Genomic DNA, 22,535 nt, shown 5'->3' with positions numbered 1-22,535 from the left:
TCCTGTCACGCGGTGCCTTCTGGGAAGTGTAGTTCTGGCGAAACGGAGTGGGCTGAACCAAAGCGCACCAGCAAATGTAAATGCACCCAGTCTTCCTTCGCTTTCTGCTTACTGACTTCTTTAATTACTGATGTATTTTGGGTTTTAGCAATTTTTATTTATTATTATTATGTGTGTATATTCTTGGTGTAAGTGTACTTGCAGAGGTCAAAGATCAACTTTAGGAGTCGGTTCTCCCCTTCCACCTTCACGTGGGTTGCGTAAATTGAACTCAAGTGGTCAGGCTTGACAGCAAGTTTTTTTACCCTCTGGGCCATCTCGGCTAGCCCCCGGCTCCTGATATTTATTTTTTGTGGCGTTAGGTATCAGATTCAACGCAAGCACATTAGGCAAGTGTTCTACTACTAACAAATCCCCAGATGTAAAATTCACTTTGGGGACCGGTTGGGGGTGGAGGAGGCGGTCAGGATCTCATGCAGTTCAGAGGCTTTGAATTTGCTTTGTAGCCAAGGCTAGCCTTGAACTCCTGAGCCTCCTGCCCCTGCTTCCTAATTGCTGAGCTTACAAGCACAGTTTCAAGAAACATAGATTTTAATTTTAAAAATAGAAAAAATAGCCAGGCATGGTGGTTGTGGTGCTCGCCTTTAATCCCAGCACTAGAGAGGTAGAGGCAGATGGATCCCTGTGAGTTCGAGGCCAGCTTGTTCTAAAAAGCGAGTCCCAGAACAGCTGTTATACAGAGAAACCCTGTCTCAAAAACAAACAAAAAAAAATTTTAAAAAGCCCTTAAAACCCACCTCACATAACAGAGACTGTTCCTTTTCCCAGAACCAGCTCTCAACTCACCCAGAAGCGAGAAAAGATGAACACAGCCAGAGAAAGAGAGGAAGCCAGGCCTCAGCACTATCGCTGAAAGGCTGAGCACCTGCTGTTGTTTTGCTCGGAAAGGCAGAATTGGGTTGCTTTCTGCCTCTGTTAATTGGTCTCCATCTGACATTCTACAGGGATAGTCTGATAAGACACAGCTGCTTTGCTCATTATTTCTGATGAATGGATGGCACCTGGCAGCTCCTGGTGGCAATGGTAGCTACCCAGGACCCACATGTAACCTGTACAGCCAGAAAGATCTTAGTGACTTCAGAGCCCCAAGGAAAACACACCTGTTCCCAAAAGTTCTATATAAGTCCCTCCTAATGGAGGGTGTTGTTGTTGTTGTCCTGTTTTTTTTTTTTTTTTTTCTGTTGTTGTTTTTGGAGACAGGGTCTCATAAGGCCTAGCCTGACTTCAAACATGGCCTACTCCTGCCTCTACCTTCTGAGCACTGGGATTGCAGGTGTGTATTGTTGTTCCCAGCTTTCTGCAGTGAGGGGAAGGAGGACCCAGGCTTCCAGCGTGCTAGGCAAGCATTCTATTAACTCAGCAATATCCCCAGCCCTTAAAGCATTGATCACGCTCCTCCTTTCTGCTAATTTCTGTCTTGCAAGTTTGAACTAAAGCTAAGGGCTCATGTTTTTTCATTATTTTTATTTCTTTGTGCAGGGCCGGATCATGCCACAGCATGAATATAGAGGACAGAGAATGTGTTTTCCAGTTCTTTTTTTCCACCATGTGAGTCTTGGTATCAAACTCAAGGCATGAGACATGGTGACACGTGTCTTTACCTGCTGAGCAAACCATTTAAATGTCTTGTATTCATACTTAATTCATCTCTAAGGTTTAACTGTAGCCAATCACTTTTTTTTTTTTTTTTTGAGACAACTGTTCGTGATGTAGCCCAGGCTGGCCTTGACCTCATTATGTAACCCAGTTTGTCTTACCCTTGTAGCATAAGCACATATTAAGACAATTTTTATTCTAAATCTGCCTTGAGTCAACTGAATTCATATCCCAACCAAATATCAATATCCTGAGAAGATATTTGGAGAGACACCCCACCTCTTTTGTACATTTTTTAAAATTTTTATTTATTATAGTGTTCTGCCTGCATGCATGCCTGCACGCCAGAAGAGGGAACCAGATCTCATTATAGATGGTGGTGAGCCACCACGTAGTTGCTGGGAATTGAACTCAGGACCTCTGGAAGAGCAGCCAGTGCTCTTAACCTCTGAGTCCCCTCTCCAGCACCTACATTCTTTTCAGTAAAACTGCAATTGATTCCTGCCCCATGGACTGACTTTTAACTAGTTTGATGTTACCTCTAGCCTTCTAATATCTAAGCAAAGGAATTACAAGAATTTAATTTCAAAAAATTTTTTATTTCATGTGCATTGGTGTTTTGCCTTCATGTATGTCTTCGTGAGGGTGGGATTACAGTGGATAATATAACTGTAATGTAGGTGCGTAGAGTTGAACCTGTTCAGTTCTGCAAGAGAAGCCGGTGCTCTTAACCACTGAGCCATCTCTCCAGCCCATTTTTAAAATTTCTATTTTGAAACTAAATTTTTTAATTTGAAATTAAAATATAACCACATAATTTCCCCCTTCCTTTCCGCCCTTCAACCTCTCCAAGTACTTCCCGCCTTGCTCTCAAATTCATGGCCTCTTTTTCTTTAACTTTAAGATCCATCCATCCATACACACACACACACACAACCTACTTCGTCCATATGTTACTTATATGGATATGATTTTGAGGAGGCTTAAACACATGATTTTTGACATTTTTCACTATGTTTTAATTTTCAGTCCTTTAACGACTCCCCTTCTCATCTGGGTGCTATGAAGCCCAAAGGCAGAGTTTTTAATCCATCCTTGAAACATTTCTGTAGGCTATGCTGGAGGCCTTTGGGTCAAAGTCTAATATAGGTAGCAGCCAGAAACCCTAGAGGAAAAGGAAGTTCGGGTAACCTATGTCAAGATGACCTTCAGCTGGCAGCCAGTACCCTTCCTTGGCCCTTTCAGGGTCAGGAGAGCCCAGAAACTCCTGTGAAGCTGAGAGTGGGCTTGAACCCCCTCTCCCTGCCCCCACCTGTCCTCTTGAGTGTTGGGATTACTGTGAAGCACTAGGCCTGGTTTATGGGGTTCTGTGGGTGGAACCCAGAGTCTGATGTTTGCTAGCCAGCACTCTACCAACTGAGCTACAGTTCTAGGCCCTGATTAGTTTGAAATTTTCTCCAGCTAGAGGGACACAACTCCAATACCACACCGGTGCCTGGGCAAAACTGGGATTCATGCTTCAACAGAGAAATGAATTTCAGGGCAAGCCACATATGAAGCAAAGGTGGATTTATTAAAAATAGAAAAAGGGGGGCTGGAGAGATGGCTCAGCAGTTAAGAGCACTGACTGCTTTTCCAGAGGACCCGGGTTCAGTTGCCAGCACCCATATGGCAGCTCATAATTGTCTGTAACTTCAAGATCTGACAATCTCACACGGACATGTGTGCAGGCAAAACACCAATGCCCATAAAATAAAAATAAATATTTTTTTTTTAATAGAAAAATGGAACCAGGAAAATGTCTCAGTGGGGAATGGTGTATGCCACCAAACTAGATGACTGGAGTTAGATCCCTGGGAAACTCATGGTGGGATAACTGACCTCTTTGCACTATTTCCTCAACTCCACAACCCACATGTGTGTGCATACAATAAAAAGAATGTTTGTTTGTGTGTTTGTTTGTTTGTTTTTAATAGAAGCATTCTTCAAGAAAGAGAGTAACATACACCCAACAGGACAAGTCTGAGTTTCTTACAATCACAGTTAGGTTTCTTTGTAATGGGTCTATACAGCATATTGGTGGCTCTCTCAAGTTACAGCTCTAAAGGTTGTGGTGGTGCACGCCTGTAACACCAGCGTTCAGGAGGCAGAGGCAGGCAGATCTCTGTGAGTCTGAGGCCAGTCTGGTCTACAAAGCAAGTCCAGGACAGCCAAGGCTACACAGAGAAATTGTCTCAAGGAAGGGACGGAGGAAGGGAGGAAGGAAAGAAAGAAGGAGGGAAGGAAGGAAAAGAAAACACTACCTGGTTCATATTGCCCAAAGAGTGTGACTTGTAACCAGCTTAAAAGTTAATAAATTTTCCAGGACTTGGAGGCAGAGGCAGGCAGATCTTTGTGTTTGAGGCCAGCCTGGTCTAGATAGCAAGTTTCAGAACGGTCAGGGTTACATAGCAAGTGTGTGCGTGGTGGGTGGGAAGTTACAAAGTTTAGGGGCTGGAGAGAGATGACTCGTGATGTGATTAGTGCTCTCTGCTTTATGGAGGACGTGAAGTCAGTCCCCAGCAAGCTCACAACCACCTGAACCCCAGGTCCAGGGGGTCCAACACCTTCCCTCGGCCTCTACAGGCACCACACAAACACGGTGCCTAGACATCTGTGCAGGCAAGACACTTACACACATGAAATAAAATCTTTTAAAGGTGGAAGGGAATTTTCTTAGTAAACAAAGTGCTAAAGTGTATTTCTGAGCAGTATAAGTTAAGTGACAAGAATGACGAAGTAGAACCATAGAAATTGCAAGTCAAGTTTTAAAAGCTAGGTAGTGGTAGCACACACCTTTAATCCCAACACTTACAAGGCAGAGGCAGGATCTGGAGAGATGGCTCAGCTGCTCTTCCAGAGGTCCTGAGTTCAATTCCCAGCACCCTCATGGTAGCTCACAACCATCTCTACTGAGGTCTGGTGCCCTATTCTGGCATGCAGGTGTACATGCAGGCAGAACACTGTCTACATAATAAATAAAAATAAATCTTTTTTTTAAAGGCAGAGGCAGGCATATCTCTGTAAGTTCAAGGCCAGCTTGGTCTACAAACCTAGTTATGGGATAGCCAAGGCAGCCGGGTATGGTGGTACACTCAGGAGGCAGAGGCAGGAGATCTCTGTGGGCTTGAGGCCAGCCTGGCCTATGGCCAGATCTGAGATAGAGACCCTATCTCAAAATAAAAAATAAATAAAATAAAATAACTTTTTTCAAACAGAAATAGGCAGACAGTGGTAACGAATACCTTTAATCCCAACACCCAGGAGGCAGAGGCAGGTCGATCTCTGTGAGTCCAAAGCCAGCCTGGTATAAAGAGCTAGTTCCAGGACAGCCATGGATACACAGAGAAACCCTGTGTTGGAAAAATGAAATAGACATTTGTGTGCGTGCGTGTGTGTGTGTGTGTGTGTGTGTGTGTGTGCACACTCGCGTGTGTTTGGAAGTGAGGCTCCAACTTGCGCGAATCTGTTTTTGTCTCCTTCCTCCACACAAGAAACAGGAATTGAACTCCAGCCCTCCAGCACCTTTACCCACTGAGCCATCAGGCCAGCCCAGGTTACACATCATTTCAGCTCTAAGTAATCACAGCCTGGTCACTGCCTCGACCTCTTTGACGTGCCTCTCTTGGGAAAGCATCCCCGGCCCTAAGTGAATGTAATTTCTACCTTCGTCATCAGTTAAGGCAGATCAGATGACAGGAGCAAAAACTCGACCCTCTCCAGAATCTCCATACTTGTTCTATTTTGTTTTGTTTTCCAAGACAGGGTTTCTCTGTGTAGCCCAGGCTGGCCTTGAACTCAAAGATACACCTGCCTCTACCTCCCAAGTGCTGGTTTAATTAAAGACTTGTACCACCACTGCCAGGCTAATGCTCTATTTCTCAGTTCTGCCTCAGTATGTCTGGTGCAGGCCACTCCTTCCAGGGATGGGAGAGCTTTCTAGCTGAAGGTCAGATTACAGAGGAAGTAACCCAGACACAGCTACTTCCTCCCTGCTCTGAGGAAATGAAAGGACAGTTGAATGAAAGACACATTCTCCGGCTGTTACAACACTCAGGAACTCAAGGAACCAATGGGAGCTTCATTAAAGAAATGTCTCCAGCCTGTCCTTGGAGCCACAGTCACAGAACAGTGCCTGTTAGGCTGGAGAGCCAGCTCAGCAATTAAGAGAACATCGTGTTCTTCCGGAGGACCAAAGTCTGGCTCCCAGCACCCACACGGGGCGGTTCACAACCATCTGTAACTCCAGTTTCAAAGGCCCAGCTCCGGCCTCAGCGGGTGGCTCTCCAGCACCCACACGGTGGCTCGCAGGGAACCTGTTCCCTTTTCTGATGCTGCTGTGCACAGATATACAAGGCCGACAAAAGAGACACACACACAAAATTGTAAATATTTTCCAATTTTTTAATTTTTACGTGGGGACACATATATAGAGGTCATAGAATAACTCGCAGCAGTTTTTCTCTACCGTCTGGGTACTGGGGATTGAACTCATGTTTTTACACTTAACAGCAAGTGCAATTACCTAATGAGCCATCTCACTGGCCTCCAAAAATACAGGCTGTTTTTTGGTTGGTTGGTTTTGTTTTTTTTTTTTTCTTTTTTTTTTTTCTCTGTGTATTTCTGACTTCCCTAGAGTTCCCTAGAACTTGCTCTGGCTTCCCTAGAACTTGCTCCTGAACTCAGAGATCTGCCTGCCTTTGCTTCCTGAGTCCTGGGACTAAAGGCGTGTGCCACCACCACCTGGCCTCAAAAATACATATTTTTTGAAAAACAGTGCCTATTGAACACACGCCAGATGTGACACATGAAAATCAGTCATCTCTAAGACTCTAAAAAAAAGCAAGTATGCATGCATTTCCACGGAAGCTGAGGATAGTCTGAGGCAGAGACGATTAACAGGAGATGAGGTGGGACAGCAAATGAACCGCCTGAGCAACCCCAGCGGCCTTTGCAACAGTTCTGCTGTATCAGCCAGCGTGGTAGTACACACTTGTGATCCAAGTACCCAGAAAGCTAAGGCAAGGAGATGGAGAGTTACAGGTCAGCCTAGGCTGCAGTGTGAGACAACCCTCCACACACACACACACAAAATATCAGACTGAGGCCCATGAGATGGTTCCATGAGTAAAGGAGCTCGCTGCCATGCATAACCTGAGTTTAACGTCCAGGCTCCGCATTGTGGAAGGAGAGTACCAACTCCTGTAAAAACATCCTCTGACCTCCACACATACAGAGGCATACACAAGCATACCCACACACACACACACAAGCATATGCATTCACACATGACTTTTTCTTTTAAAGTTAAGCTGGTATACTGGTGGATACCTGTCATCCTAGCACCTGGGAGGTTGAAGCAGGAGGATCTTGACTCCGAAGTCATCTTCAGCTACATAGTGAATTCAAAGTCATCCTGCACTACATGTCCCAAAAATGAAAACTCAGGCTAGGGATTTGGCTAGTGGGTAGAGTGTGCATCTAGCATGCATAAAGGCCTGGATTCCATTCCTTGCAAGGCATAAACTAGATTCTAGGAACATACCTGTAATCCAGCATGCAGGAGGTACAGACAGAAAGGTCCATTAAAAGTCATCCTCAGCTACATAGCATCCTTAGCTACATAGCAAGTTCAAAGCCAGCCAACAACAGTAAGATCCCTAATCTCAAAAACAAAAGTCCCAAAATGCCACTCTCTAAATCCTACTTATTCTTGTATACACTTTTATATATACGCACACCTCTTCAGTCTGTAAGTTCCAATTCCTAATTTTATCTCTAATTTTGAGACAGGGTTTCTCTGTGTAACCTTGGCTGTCCTGGACTTACTTTGTAGAACAGGCTGGCCTTGAACTCACAGAGATCCTTCTGCCTCTGCCTCCCAGTGCTGGGCTTATAGGCATGCGCCACCAAACCCAGCTTATCTCTGAATTCTTTAAATGGAGGCAAAAACAGAACCTAGAAACAAGCTCCAGTCTAGTCTTTTACTCAATTGGTTGTTTTACTTTTTTTTTAACTGTGTGTCTGTGTATGCTTGTTGAAGTCAGAGGACAACTTGCAGGAATCTGTTTTCTCCTCTGTAGGTTGAACTCAGGGTGTTAGTTTTGCTGGCAAGTACCTTTACCAGCTGAGCCATCCCACCATCCTTGTCCTGGCTGTCTGTGACACCTCCCTAGCTTTTGCTACCAGCACATTTCTAGACAACACTTGAGTATCAAGGACTTCTCAGTACACCAAGAGGCAATCTTGCTCTGAATATACCATGGACACCTAGAGGCCTGTGGTGACACAGGTTTATAATCCTAGTACTTAGGAGATGGAGTTGAGGTGGGGTGGGGGTACGGGGCCCAGGAGTTTAAGGCTAATCTTGGTTTCATGAGACCCAATTTCAAAAGGTCTAGAGAAATCAGCCTTGTGTGCTAGGAGAGCATTCTGCTCCTAACTACAGCTCCTGCCCAAGCTGAGCCATCTGAGCACCTGTCTTCAGTGTGACAGTCTCCCAGCTGCTCTATTACAGCATCTTCCGGTTCCCGTAGTCTATGCCTAACAACAGTAGCCATCAGGCAAACGTTCATTTGGCCCGTCAAAGCCCTAAGTGTCACATCAAGTTTTGAGAAAGGCTGAGCTGCTGTGGAGCCCAGTGGTATAAACATGGAGTTCGAACCTGTGGGAGACAGAAGCTAAAGGATCAGGGAACTCAAGGTTGTTCTTGCTAGGACTGTGCAACCATTACACAGCAGGTTCACGCCACAGGACTGGTTCCACATGGGAGGTTTATTAAGGGAAGGTGGAAAGAAGGGGGAAGGAAAGGGGAAGAGGTCACAGAGATCGTCTCTGGGCAGGGCAGAAGAGAGAAAAAGAGGAGGAGCTTTGAGTTCTCTTATAAGGTGACCCAGAGCATGCACAGGCGGTTCCAGGTGGTCTGTTGGTGGCTTCACAGATGCCGATATCCAGTTCGTCAGGTCCCTTGGGGCTGGCCATAGAGATGCCTGCTTATGGATCCTAACATTCCCTCCCTTTTTGTTTTATTAAAAAGTGAGGAGCTAGGAAGAGGTAATGGTGGGGAGGGCATAGGGGCAACCTTTGTTCTTCAAGCTACTTCCTGCTGGTTAGGGGCGATGTCATTCTCAGGGTATAGCTGGTCCTCACCCTCAGGGTCGATTGGAAGGTCATTGTCATCTGGTTCTGTGGGCAGAGGTTGATAATCCTGTAAGAGTAAGTGATTAATGGTTTGGTTACAGAATTTTTGTATTTGTTGTTGGAGGAATGTAGAGAGGCAGTTAATTAAGCAGGGTGCAAAAAGCAAAAGCAGAAGAGGAGTGAGGAAGGGCAGAATCTGTTTCCATATGGGGTTCTCGAAGGCTCCAGAGATAGAGGCCTTGAGCTGTTCCCTTAGCTTTTGTAGATCTGTCTAGAGTTGTTGGATTTTGTCTTTTACTATACCAAATTGGTTGACATAAAAACAGCTTTCCTCCTGGAGGAAGATGCAAAGGCCACCTTCTTCAGCTGTGAGGAGATCCAGTCCGCGTCAGTTTTGAAGTACTACTGCTGCCAGCAAGTCAATCTGTCCTTGGAGGGTTAGTATTATCTGAGCCACTTGCTGGAGGTCCTGGATGAACTGGGAAGGAAGCTGATAATACAAAGTTAGTGAAGTGACTAGTCCTGCTTTCCCAGTCCCAACAGCTGCCATGATTCCTGCAACAGCCAGGAGGGGCAAGATTTGAATTGCCTTCTTACCCTGCTGTGCAGCTATAGAGTCCATGACTGGGATTGGTAGGGGCTCCTTTTCATTTATCACCCCAGCTCAGGGAAGAGGAGTACCAGAGTGCAATCTCCTGACCAACCAGCAGACAGACGATGGTAGACCTGAGTACCACAAAGAATTGAGATATTATTAGCAGTAGAGCATTGGAATTGAGATGAAGTATCAAGGATTATAATTTTATTACACTGTAAGGAACTTAGCATTCCTACAGAGTGTGTCCCAGATGCCTTGAAACAGCTTGCCACACCAAAGAGGGTGATATGGAAAAGGTAGGGGGTTGTGGCAACATCAGAGTCAGGGCAGTTAGTAAATGGTGAAGTAAGGTTAGTTGACAGAGACACTGGAGAAGCTGTCAGAGGTATTTGGTCCCAGGTAGGACAAACAGTCAGCAAGTTTTAAAATGTCCAGTTGGGTCACATTAAGGAGCTTGTAGGCCTAGGTCATAGTCTGAAGTAGGAGACAAAATGACAGGTTTGTATTATTTAGGATGGTGGGATGTCAAAGAGGCAATAACCTTAGATGCTGGAGCCTGCCAGCAGAGTCAAACAGTTCCTGGGTGGGGAGTGAGAATTGAAATAATTAAAGCAAGTCAGATCAATACAAGAAAGAAGTTCCTGGAACTGCCAAACTTGTTTTCTAAAACTACTTCCCTATAGAAGGTATGGTCCAAGGTCACATAAACAATTTTTAAGGAACTTGGTGAAACTTCCTCTTTTCTGTGAAGGCCAGGGTGAAAACGTGTTTTTTCGACAAATAACAAGACAGCTTGACAAGCAAGCAGCTCTCCAATTAGAGGAATGTTAGAGGAATTACCTTCTCTACTTCTCCCATCCCCAGGGATTGGGTAATATACCAGGTAGGATCCTGTAGCTGAATGACCGCAGGGGAATGGTGTCTAGAAATGGAGGGGTTTTGGACATCCCAGACTAGGGGGTCCACTTGAGAGGTTGGTAAAGGAAGCAACTTGTCATAAATGGTAGGTAGGTAGGTAGGAGGAGGAGGAGGAGGAGGAGGAGAGAGGACACTGGTGAGTTTAGGGTCAGGCCAATGGCTGGAGTAAAAGATATAGAGGCTCCTACTTTGGCTAAAAAGTCCCTTCTCAGTAAGGGAACTGGAGAGGTTGGCATCACTAAAAAGGAATGAGTCAAAGGAACATCCCTGAAAATACAGTTAACTGGTGGAGTCTGGCAAGGCTGTTCCCCTACCCCGACAACAGAGGAACTACAAGGAGAGGTTGGTCCCCAGTACTCCATCAAGACTAAGTGGCTCTGATGTCCACAAGGAAGGAGATGGGCTGCCCTGATACCATGCTAATTACCTGTGGCTCCCTGCTAGTGATGGCAGTGGTTAGGTCAAGGGAACCTGGGCACCTTCAGTCATCCATAGCCAGGCCTAGGATATCAGATGTCAGATGGCCTTGGCCAGCATTTGGTATTTTTGCTTGTGGGCTTTCTCATCTCTCCTATAGTACTGAAGAATTTAAGTTAGCCTCGATGACTCCATTTTGAAATAAGGAGCCATCTTGACCAGGAGCTGAACTCAGGTACTGGGAAATATCACAGAATGTGCACCTGGCAGAAAACAAATTTAGCTCTCCAAGCAACGGCCTCCAGGAAAACTCAGAGACATTCTCCCTGGCAATTGTGATTATATAAACGGTTACCTCTCCCCTATGGCTTTTACCCAATTCTGTAATGTCAAGGCATGCACACCCCTGCTTGCTGTCATGGAAACCCCCTGCTTAGTTTTTCCTGTTAAAAACCCTGCTCACTCAGGGCTTGGGGTCCCACTTCTCTACTGCTGCATAAGTGAGACTTGGGTCCCGAGTTCGATTGCTCTCATAATAAAGCTCTCTTGCTCTTGCATTGAGTCATTTCCTGATGGTCTCTGAGGGTCCTGTGATCCTGGCATCACAGTAAACCTTAAAGGCCAACGCTAAGACTTCTGCCTGTGGAGTCAGAGGTCCTCTCTTCAAGCATTTAAGTTAGCCCTGATGTCAGGGTAACTCTGGGAGAAAAAAAATAGGTCATCAGAAGTTGCCTGCCCTCTGTACTTTTGGGATCTAGATTAGTATGTTGTAAGAGGGCCTTTGTAAGGTGCTCTAGAAATTGAAACGGTTTTCATTCTTGTCCTGAATGACCTCCTAGAGATTTTCAAAATTAACTGGCTTAAGGGCAGCCTTGCAGAGACAAGCTAGGAGGCAGGTCGTGAACTGATCTCTGGCTAAAATGCCTTCCAGAGTATTATAATCCCATTGTGGATCCTGGTCAGGCACCGCCTCAGCCGCAACCACATGTGCTGCATTTGTTTGGTGAACCTCATCTGCATGCATTCTAGCTTGTTCCCAAACTCACCTGCGTTCCTCAGGTAATAGGTTATTGGTAAGAATTTTATATCATGGAAAGTAAGACCATAAGATTGAGTGAGATATTGAAATTCTTTAATAAAGTAGAAGGATTAGAAGTATAGGATCCTAGTCTCTTTTCTACTTGAGAAAGTTCAGTTAATGAGAAGGGAACATGCACCTTAACTAAGCCATCTACACTGACCACCTCCTGCAAGGGAAGAATTGAGGCTGGTTTATGCTGAGCAGAAGAGGAAGGGGGCTTTGCTATAGAGAGCAGGTAGCAGGGGGGCTAATACCTGTTGGTGGAGTGAAAGTGGGAGCCAAAGTAGGATGCCTAGGACAGCCTGTTGCTGACGAGGGGAGTGAGCGTTCTGGAGAAGCTAAAGAGGAAGAGGAGAAAGTAGAGGAGGAAGGGGAAGATGCCAGAGGTTGGGAAGAAGCTGGGGATTGAGAACAATGAGGTGGAGGTTCATCTGCAGGGTCAAAGGTAGAGAACTCTTGAGGTTGAGACTTTTTAACTAGAAGTTGGATAGGAGACCAGGAAGAGCAGAGAAGGTTTAGAGCAGAGAAAAAGCTTGACCATAAAGATATCTCCTTCCATTTACCAGATGGCTGACAGTGATTAAAAAGATCCTGTAAAATATTGGGGTTTAATGTGCCATTAATCAGCCAATTTGAACCATTATCTAAGGAATATGTAGGCCAAGCTTTATTGCAGACGTGTATGAGATAAGAGGCCTTTAACTCAGGCGCCATGCATAGGGTTTTAAAATTCTCCAGAAGACATCCCAGTGGGAACACTGGATGAACTGACAAATGGGCAGTTCCCATTGGGAGGGTAGGAGTCGGTGACCTATCAAGGCATCCCAAGTGCAAGGTTTGACCCAGTAGATATGGTCCTACCTGATCCAGCAGCTCACCAGCTTTGGCCAGAGGCACAGCTGCCCATAGGAGACAGAGTTTACCTAGTGCTAGGATTGTGTAGGCAAGTGTGAGGGGGAGAAACTGTGCGTGTAGAGGAAAAAAAATTATCTCCCAAGAGAAAGAGGAAGCCCTAAATGGTGGTCACCATAGCCAGTGAAGACCGTGGTTGGGGTTCCTCTGCCTCAAAGGGTAGTGTGAAGTTGCCGGATGCCCATCAGTCAATTTTTTCTTACCAAGAGAGGCATTTATGCTGACCAGTGAGGTAAACTCACCAATCCAGCCTGTGTTGAATGCAGCAGATAGCGATCTAGTTGCCAGAAAATGGGTCAAGGGCAGATTTGGAATGAAATAGGTTCCCAGCAGCTCCAGTGGGGTGCTGGCGCCAAAAAACAACCACCAAGCAGCATTGGAGGCACCTATTCCCAGCCAATGCACCAAGCTAGGATCGTGCAACAGAGTTACACAAGCGGGTTCACAAATCACACCACATGACTGGTTCTATGTGGGAGGTTAATTAAGAGAAGGGGAAAGGGAATGGGGAAGAGGTCACAGAGATCGTCTCTCGGCAGGGCAGAGAAAGAGAGGAGCAGCTTTGAGTTCTCCTGTCAGATGACCCAGAGCATGCACAAGTGGTTCCAGGTGGTCTGTAGGTGGCTTCACAGATGCCCAATATCTGGTTCATCAAGTCCCTTAGGGCTGTCCATAGAGATGCCTGCTTACAGATCCCAACAGTTCTCAGTTATGCCAAGGCTAGTTATGCTCTGTGAGATCCTATCTCAAACAAAGGGAAAGGGGAGTGGAGATGTAGCTTAGTGGTAGAGTGCTTACTCAGCACATGTGAGGCCCTTTTGATTCAATCCAGTCTCACAAAAATAAAGGCTGTGTGCCTGGAAGAGGTGATGCTTGTCTGTATTCCAGTCAGAGGCAGGTGGAGTTGAGAGCCCAGCCTGATCTACAGAGTGAGTTCTGAAACAGCCAAAGTTAGACAGAAAACCTTGTCTCAAACAACAAACTAGACAGAAGACAGCAGCTAGGCTAGGCAAGGTGGTAATCAGCCCACTACATGGAATTTCAAACCCCACAGAGGGAAAGCAATGGTTCCCACCGGAGATGGAAGTGAACCGAGTTAGGGGGAACAAAAAGGAGATGCCGAGGCAGCTCTCAAAGTCATGAGACCAAAGAAAATCCAAGACAGCCTTCTAAGGCCTTCAATTACCAAAGGGACCTCTTCTCAGAGCCCATAAAATACACCTCCAAAATTCTACACACACCCAGAACTAAAATTTTGACAACTTAAGTAGAACATTTTTTTCTGGAGTTTGGCTACTAGACAGAGAAGGGGGTTCCATTTCTCAGGGGCAGTTAGACCGCTGTAGGTGAGGCCTTGGTGCACTAAGCCAGGGTGTGGAAAAGGTTTTCTACAGTGTTAGTTTAGCTCTTAGCATGAGGTCACCTGTGGCAATGGAAGTTCCTGTGTTCCAAAGCTTATGGTGATACCAAAGTGTTACTAGCTTTTGGTTAAGCTGCTGTGCTAAGCATGGCAGAGGTGCAGGCCCAAACCCATGCCTTGTCTTGCAGCCAAGACACAGGCCTGGTAAGGCCCACACCTGGAAAGGCCCAGGCCCAATGAGACACCATCCAGTGAAAGATAAATGAGGAATCTCAGAAGGCTTGAGGTGAGAAGGAACTTTTACTCATGTGAAATCAAGAGCAATATAAACCCTGGACAGAGAAGTGGCTTTCCAAGGTGAAAATGTTTGGTTCGCTGGGGCCAGGGAATCAGGGTTACTTAAATGGTCCTGTCACAAGGAGGAAAATGCAGTACTTGGGTGGGGATCTCCAAGAACAATTGAACGTCACTGCTGGACTAAGATCCTTAAGCATGGTAGGGAGTTTCTAGAAATTCCTAGATGCTGCTAGAGCAGTTTCCTTATCAGGGAAGGGTCTGGCCTGTGATCTGCCTGAGGGCTAAGAGAGGCTCCTTCCAAGACCTGGGGTCACCCAGATCAGGGGAGACTTTTAAAACCCCGCTGAGAAAAGGGAGTCTATCATCATAGAAGAAGCACAAAGAAAGGCTATCTTATCTGGAGATGACCAACTCCAACCTTCTCCAGCAGAGCCCACATTACCTCCCTCTTTGAATGGCTCCCATCAATGTACTGATGTCCTTAAGAGTCACATCACATGGCTAAGTCCCGGCTGCACATGTTACTCGAGCAGGAAGCACAAGTCCACGTAAGCGTGGAGACTGGCTTAGCCTCACCATCTGGATGGCTGCTCGATGGAAGTCCAGCTGTTCTTCCTGCATCGTGCTGTCAGCACAGGTGACATGCAGCACTCCGGTCCGCCCTGCCCCTGTGCAACCCTCACCAATCCCACACCCCCACCTCAGACACAGGACTAAACCACACTCAAACTGGTTTCTTTTTATTGCGGAAGGGATACAAGTCGGGAAGTGCTGTGACACTTCCTGGTGACACCAAGGACAACAGCAGCCAGGGTCAGGAATGCCACTGTGGCTAGGCCCAAGCCAAGAGCCACGGAGGTTTGAGCAGAAGAGATCCAGCCCTCCACAGCCTGGTCACTTTCTTTTCCCAGGAAGATCGGGCCCACAGTGACATCAGCTTCATCGGTCACTGTGAAAGAACAGGACACAGGGAAGGGTTTGTTTTCTGCTGAGCGCTGGAGAATCAGACCAATGTCCTCAGGGATGCTAGGCAAGAGCTCTACTGGTAAACCACCCCAAGTCTGCGGGATTCTGGGCAGAGGCTCTAACTGCTGAGCCTTTCTCCCAGGCTTTCCTGTTTGGTATCCTGAGACAGTTTCCCCTATGTAGCCCAGGCTGTACTTGAACTGTGATTTTTTTTTCCTGCCTTAGCCTCTCCAGGGCTGGGAAGACTGATGAGAACCCCAAGTGATGGCTCACAAGTTAGAGTAAAATTCCCAAGGATTGAATTTTTGCTCTCTCGGTGGACTGAATAAATTATCACCCAACCAGCCACACACACTCTCCAGCACTCCATGATGTCTTGAGATAATCTAAGGGTTGACAAGAGCTACCTCATAAGCCACTGGGAAGAGAGGCTCAGCACTCTCCCACTGGAGATTCAAGATATTATCAGTCCCAGAAGACATTCCTGAAGTCAACCATCTTGCTGGAGAAAAAGGAAGAAGTGACAGATGTCTTAAAGAGAAAGAGGAATAAACATCTCCCACCCTGGGACATACCGTGCCTGCGGGTGCGGGAAGCCAACTTGGGCCACTGGCTCTCTCGCTGGAGAAACTTGGGCCTTGAAAAGCTTGAACTGCAGTTGCCCTGGTTACAGCAGTCACAGATGTCATCACTGCCCTCTACTGCCAACCAGCTTAGAGGAAGAACAAGGCTTACTTAGCTACACCAGGAGAGGAAGACATTTGCCAATTGTATAATTGGAGGGGTGCCTGGATGGGCCCATCCCCAGAATCTGGATTGCTCACCTCTTGGAAGTCTTGTTGAAGGAACAGGCTTTGTTGAACCTATCTGGGATCTGGCTAGCTGGGGTGACCTTCAGGTGGCAGGTGATGTAGATCTGAAATAGAGTTGTGAGCAGCCCGAGTTTAAAAATGTGACGATATGTTTTCAAAGATTTTGCCGGAAGCCAGATGCGGTGGCTCAGCATTCAGGAGGCAGAAGTAGGCAGATCTTTGTTTCAAGACAGGGTTTCTCTGTGTAGCCTTGGCTATGTTGGAACTCACTTTGTAGGCTGGCCTCAAACTCACAAAAACCTGCCTCCGTTGCTGGGATTATAGGTGTGCCATTGCACCTGGCTCTTAGGCAGATCTTTTAATCCTAAATTTTGGGAAGCGGAGGTAGGGAAATGCCATTACCGTATTTCTGGAGCTGCTGGCAAAATGGAATACGTCCACTGTGAAGCGGAGAGTCTCTGGCCGGGGTCTAGGGACTTGAAATGCAGAAAAGCTCTCAGATACACCATCCACAAGGCAACTTGAAAGGGAAGAAGTGGAGAATGGAGTTAGCAGCTAGGCCACCTCAATACGTACAAAAGGGTCCTGGAAGCCTTAGTCTGCTTTCTGTTGCTGTGACGAAAAAGTGACCAATAGCGGTGGGGAGAGGAAAGTGTTTGGCTTACAGGCTGCAGTTCATCACTGAGGGAAACCAAGGTAGGAGCTCAAGGGACCTGGAGCAGGAACTGAAGTACAGTTTCAACTGAAGTTAAGCCTTGCTTAACGTAAGGCTTGCTCAAGTTACTTTATTTATTTTGCATTGGTCTTTGCCTGCATGTATGTCTGTGTGAGGGTGTGGGATGTCCTGGAACTGGAGTTACAGGCAGTTGTGAGCTGCCATGTGGGTGCTGGGGATTGAACCTGGGTCCTCTGGAACAGCAGCCAGTGCTCTTAACCGCTGAGCAGGCTCTCCAGCCCAAGTTACATTTCTTACACAGACCAAGCCTGCCTGCAATTAGTAATTCTGAAAATGCTGCAGCCATGCTCACAGGCCAATCCCATGGAGTTTTATTTTATTCAATTGAGGATCCCTCTTCGAAAGTATGTCAAGTTGATAACCAAGATTAATAGTCATACCAAGACATAGTGGCTCACACTTGTAATCCCAAACACTCAAAAAAAACAAACAAACCACCTTGTCTGTCTTAACACAAAGTAGAAGGAACTTGTTAAAGAGAGGGGATCAGCAGAAGGGAAAAGAAAACAGTAATACTGGTTGTGGACATGCACACACCTTTAAATCCCAGCATTGGGGAGACAGAGGCAGGTGGATCCCAGTTTGCAGCCAGCTTCGTCTACAAAGTGAGTCCAGGACAGCCAGGGCTGTGTCACACTGAGAAACCCTGTCTCAAACACTCAAACACACACACACACACACACACACACACGGAGGTTAACAAAACTTGCACACATAAAAGTGTCAAACACGCCCAATTCATATGCGCTAATAAAATACTTAAAGGACAATAAAAAGACTTCCTAGAAAGGAGTCCAGGACTCACCCATGGAAGCCCACGATGACGTGATAGGGGGAGGAGTTCTGGTCTGGCGTAGGTGTGGCCACACAGTGGTCCACAAACAGCTGCAGTGGCGGGTGGCTTCCGGCCTGGACCTCTGCCTGGAGGTGGGCCACCTCTCCCAGGTGGAAGGTGGGGGAAGATTTCTCAGCGGTCCAGTTCTCTGAAGGGGCACAGACAGGGGCTGGAGACTGCCGAGAGGCATCCGAGTCCCTCCTACCAACTCCTCCAGCCCTGTAACTCACCTTCCATCAGGCGGAGAGAGAACGCCAGCTTCTCCTCCGAGGACGCCGTGGTGCTGAAGGGGACCCAGGTGGGCTGAATAGCATAGCTGCTCACATTGCCCTGCCTGCGAGGAGAAACTCCAGCTGCTTCCATTTGATCCCGGCGCAGTTTGTGGCTTGGGGCCCTATCACATCCCTGCCCTGTTAGAGTTCTGGAATAGGATCAACTCAGTAGCCAGGCCACGGTCCCCAAAGGCTGCGCCTGTTTCTTTTTTGTTGTTTGTTTTTTGAGACGGGGTTTCTCTGAGTAGCTTTGGTTGTCCTGGAACTCACTCTGTAGACCAGGCCTGCCTCGGACTCCGGGAATCTGCCTCCCCGAGTGCTGGGGTTACAGGTGCGCACGCCCTGTTTGGACCTGTTTCTTAATCCCACTGAATGCCTGCACCTGAGAACCAGACAGACCACTTCAACCATGGGGACAGATTGAAGCATGATGGACAGGGCTGGAGGTAGAAGCTCTATTACTAAGCTGGTCTCTCATCAATTTAGTCCCTGGTAAAAGACAAACAAGCCAGGCATGGCTGTGACCCCCAGTACTGGGGAGACTAAGGCAAGAACAAGAGTGTCCCATTCTGGCTCCATTTCAAAATGGAGGCTGGGGTCACAGTTAATAGAGTGCTTGCCTAGACCCTGGATTCCATCCTCAGCATTTCAGACCATTTGGGGTAGCATGTGCCTGTAATACCAGCACTCAATGTCCAGACAGGATGATCACAAGTTCAAAGCCACCCTGGTCTACAAAGCAAATGGCAGGCTAGTCCAAGCATACAAAATGAAACAAGACAAATGAACAAAAGCAAAACACCCTGCATAACTGTGGTACGGGCCTATCACCCCAGCACTCCAGAGAGCCGGAGGGAGGGGATCACTCCAAGTATGAGGCCAGCTTGATCTGTGTAGTTAAGACTGCCCCCCAAACCAAACATTAAAAAACCACCGCCAAACACAATCAAGGATGCCAGCCTAGAGCCCCAAGAGGAGGTCTGAGCTGGGCATGAGGGCCATGCCTATAATGCTGGAGCTGGAGCTGCAGAGACATAACGCAAGACTCGTGCAGAGCCAAGGCCAGACTGTGATACAGCCAGGCACATTCAGTGCTGTGACAAGAGTGCCATCTATAAAATTCACCTTCCGTAACCATGGCTACTGTGGAGCATTCATAGGCCACATCACACACACACACACACACACACACACACACACAGGCATGCTGACTCCATCCTGCATCCCAGCACTTGGGAGGCTGAGGTAGATCAAGTTCAAGGCCAGCTAAGTACAGAATTTCAGGTCATCCCTTGAAACACAAAACAAAACCAGGTTGTCTAGCCAACAAGTCCTAACCCAGGATTTAGGAGATGGAGACAGGAGGATCTGAATTTGAGCCTGGGCTTCATAGAATCCTGTCTCTCCACTTCAGCTCTACTCCCCCGAAAGGGCAATCAGTTGCTTAGCGCACATCTGGCTCAGACTTTCCTCAGCAGGCTACCTAACCATTCACACAGGGGACAATAATCATAGCTGCAAAGCATTTTTCCTTGCAGAACAAATGTCCTGCTTGTGCGCAGCTGTATCCAATCCAGGAGCCCAGCAGCCCATCCCTCACTGACCTGGGGTAGCGGCACTCAATAGGAACCTCCACGCGGTTAGTCCTCAGGATGGACAGGCCGCCCACAGGGTGGGGGTCGTGGAGCAGGAAGGTTCTGTACACCAGGGCATCTTCTGTCACCTGAAGCAAAGGTGTAGTTTTAACCAGATCCAAACCACACACCCTTTGGGTGCTTGCTCCGCCCAGGGGAGGGTACAGAGAATCCAGCCTAGGAAAGCAGAGAGGGTGCAGTTCAACACGCCCTCTGCTGGCCAGTAAACAAATTACAGAGCTGGGCTAGAGAGTGAACCCAGAGAAAGAGCACTTGGGTTCAATTCCCAGCATTTACATGGTGGATCACAACTATTCATAATCCTAGTTCATAATCCATATTCCAGGGAATACAACCACTCCCCAAGGTGCACATACATACAAGCAAAACACCCACACACATAAAAAAAAAATCAATCAAAGCTTTTAAAAAGTTGAACAGCAGTTTGGTGGCGCAAGCCTTTGATCCCAGCACTCAGGAGGCAGAAGCAGGTGGATCTCCGAGTTTGAGGCCATCCTGGTCTACAGAATGAGCTCTAGGACAGCCAGAACGACACAAAGAAACCCTGTCTCAAAAAAAAAGTTTAACAGCTGCTATTAGTTTATGAGATTAAGTTGAGCCCAGGTTGGCCTCAAACTTGCTATCCTCTGCGGGTAGGGTTACTTGAATTGTAAAACAAAATTTTATTCCACCGAAGTCTACTTTAGGCCACCTACACATTTATTGGCCTTTTGTGCTAAGCACGGTGACTCCCAAAGCAGCTGCACCTCTGGAAAACGTCCCCTGACATAGATAAGGACTTGCCTATAGCTGGTAGGATTGCCCCTCCATGACCCCCCCATGACCCCTCGAGACCCCTCTGCTCAGCTCCCTTAGGTTCTTTTAACACGTCTAGAGCTATGCAACAAAGGCAGAATTATATGCAGTTAGCTGGAAGGTGCAGGAAGAAGCAATTGCAATCAGGTGAGGAATCGGGCAGGTCTACCGACACCTGTCTCCCAGGTTCAGCCTCATCTGCTTGGGCCTACCACCACACCACTGTGGAACTTTTTTGAAACAGGCTTTCAGGTAGCTCAGGCTGCCATTAAACTTGCTGTGTAATCTGAGATAACCTTGGACTCCTAAGTTTTCTGGCTCTGCCTCTCGAGTGCTGAATTACAGGCATTCGAGATCACATCCTATTTTTGTGGTCCTGGGTCTCAAACCCAGTGCCTTATGATTGTTAGGTGAGCACTCTACCAACTGAGCTATGTCTGCAACCCACTTGACATGCTTAAGGTCTTCATCTGAGTAAAGGTTGTCATAATGTCATCTGCCCCATACATCTTAGTCCATAGCCTGCCAAGCATGATGGGGCACCTCTGCAAGTCCAGCAGCAGCGGAAGCAAAGGCTGCAGTTATTAACTACAGGACCCTCTCAAGAAGCCAAGCTCAGGGGTGGGGTGTGCAGCTCAGTGGTAGAGTTGCTTGCCTTGAATGTGCAAGGCCCTGGATTCAAGTCCTGGGCACCGGCTATTGATTTTCCCAATCAGGAACAGGCCCAGGTCTTCACGGGTTTTTTGAGACATTGATTTTCAAGACAGGGATTCTCCATGTAGCTCTGGCTGTCCTGAAACTCACATCGTGGGTAGACCAGGCTGGCCTTGAGCTCCGAGATCCTCCTGCCTCTGCCTCCTGAGTGCTGGGATTAGAGGCATAGGCCACCGTCACTTGTTTTTTGTACAGAGTATTTCACATAATCAAGGCTATCCTTAAACTCCCAATTCTCCTGCCTCTACCTCGTAAGTGCAGGATTTGAGGCAATGTGTTAACCAGGCATGGCTTTGATAAGTACCTGAGCTGCCCTCTGCATTCCTCTCCAAAACTTGTCCCCATCACCCTTGTCTTCTCTTCATGAGGGACCACAGATCTTCAGGAGAATCAAGAGTGAGAAGCTAGCAGAGGTGGCACACGCCTTTAATCCCAGCACTTGGGAGACAGAGGCAAACAGGTCTCTGAGTCTAGCCTTGTCTACAGAGTGAGTTCCAGGACAGCCAGGGCTACAAAGGAAAACCTTATCTTGAAACCAACCAAATTCACCGGCTTCCAGCAGAGCCTGGAGTTTTCCCCCACCGTTCTCTGTTGGTGGCCGCTTCCTAACCACAGTGAAAGGCCACCCCATCCCTCACCAGACCACCTCCCAGCATTGACTCCCCTAACCAAGCCAAGGGACCACTCAGCCTCACCTGCACCTTGCTGCTGCACTCATGTAATTGGACCTTGAACCTGACCACGTCAGTATCTGTGGACACCAGAGGCTGACAGCCTTCTGAGCCAAGGGTGAGGTCCATGGGCTGCACAAGCTTCCCCGTGCCAAAAAGGTCTCTATTGACAGTCACCACCAGCTCAGCTTCCAGACACTCCACCTCCACCGATAATGAGGACCTCACTGGGGAGGGGGTTCCATCCGGCAAGAGCCATAGAGGCTGGGGATGGCAGAGCTGGGGGCCTCCGCCCAGTAGGAAGCAGAGGAAGAGTCGAAAGCTCAGCCCCATGCTGCTGCCTGGATTATGACCGGGTGCAGAGCAGGGTGCTGCTGCTGCCCAGTCTTCTTATATCACGGGATGGACCTCAATCCCACCTGAAGTTCCTCTACTTCCCTCAGCCTCAGGTGGAGCTCCGCAGCAGCACGTTATCAGGCCTGTGGTCTCAAGCCCCATCTGAACCAGCCACAGAAACCGGTTGTCATCTAAAGATACTTCACGTGGTTCATAGTCAAGGTTTTTGGTTTTTTGGTTGGTTAGGGGGTTTTCTTGTTGTTTTGTTTTGAATGGGTTTTTGATTTTTCGAGACAGAGTTTCTCTGTGTAGCCCTGGCTGTCCT

At 47.4% G+C, this 22,535-nt stretch overlaps 1 protein-coding gene across 1 annotated transcript; it reads right to left on the bottom strand.

The window, feature by feature from the left end:
• Positions 1–15,153: 15,153 nt before the first annotated feature.
• Positions 15,154–22,207, bottom strand: Zp3 (zona pellucida glycoprotein 3). Its single transcript, XM_021649319.2, has 8 exons — positions 21,899–22,207; positions 19,644–19,762; positions 17,998–18,101; positions 17,738–17,915; positions 16,599–16,716; positions 16,209–16,300; positions 15,960–16,096; positions 15,154–15,367 (listed from the first exon to the last, which is right to left on the bottom strand). The coding sequence occupies exons 1-8, from the start codon at positions 22,205–22,207 to the stop codon at positions 15,159–15,161; spliced, it is 1,266 nt and encodes a 421-aa protein (XP_021504994.2). The 3' UTR covers positions 15,154–15,158.
• Positions 22,208–22,535: the final 328 nt, after the last annotated feature.

The sequence above is a fragment of the Meriones unguiculatus genome, chromosome 4, assembly GCF_030254825.1.
Source record: "Meriones unguiculatus strain TT.TT164.6M chromosome 4, Bangor_MerUng_6.1, whole genome shotgun sequence".
Lineage (NCBI taxonomy): Eukaryota > Metazoa > Chordata > Mammalia > Rodentia > Muridae > Meriones > Meriones unguiculatus.
The sequence above is the reverse complement of the archived record's forward strand: the minus strand, read 5'-3'. Positions and strand labels throughout refer to the sequence as shown.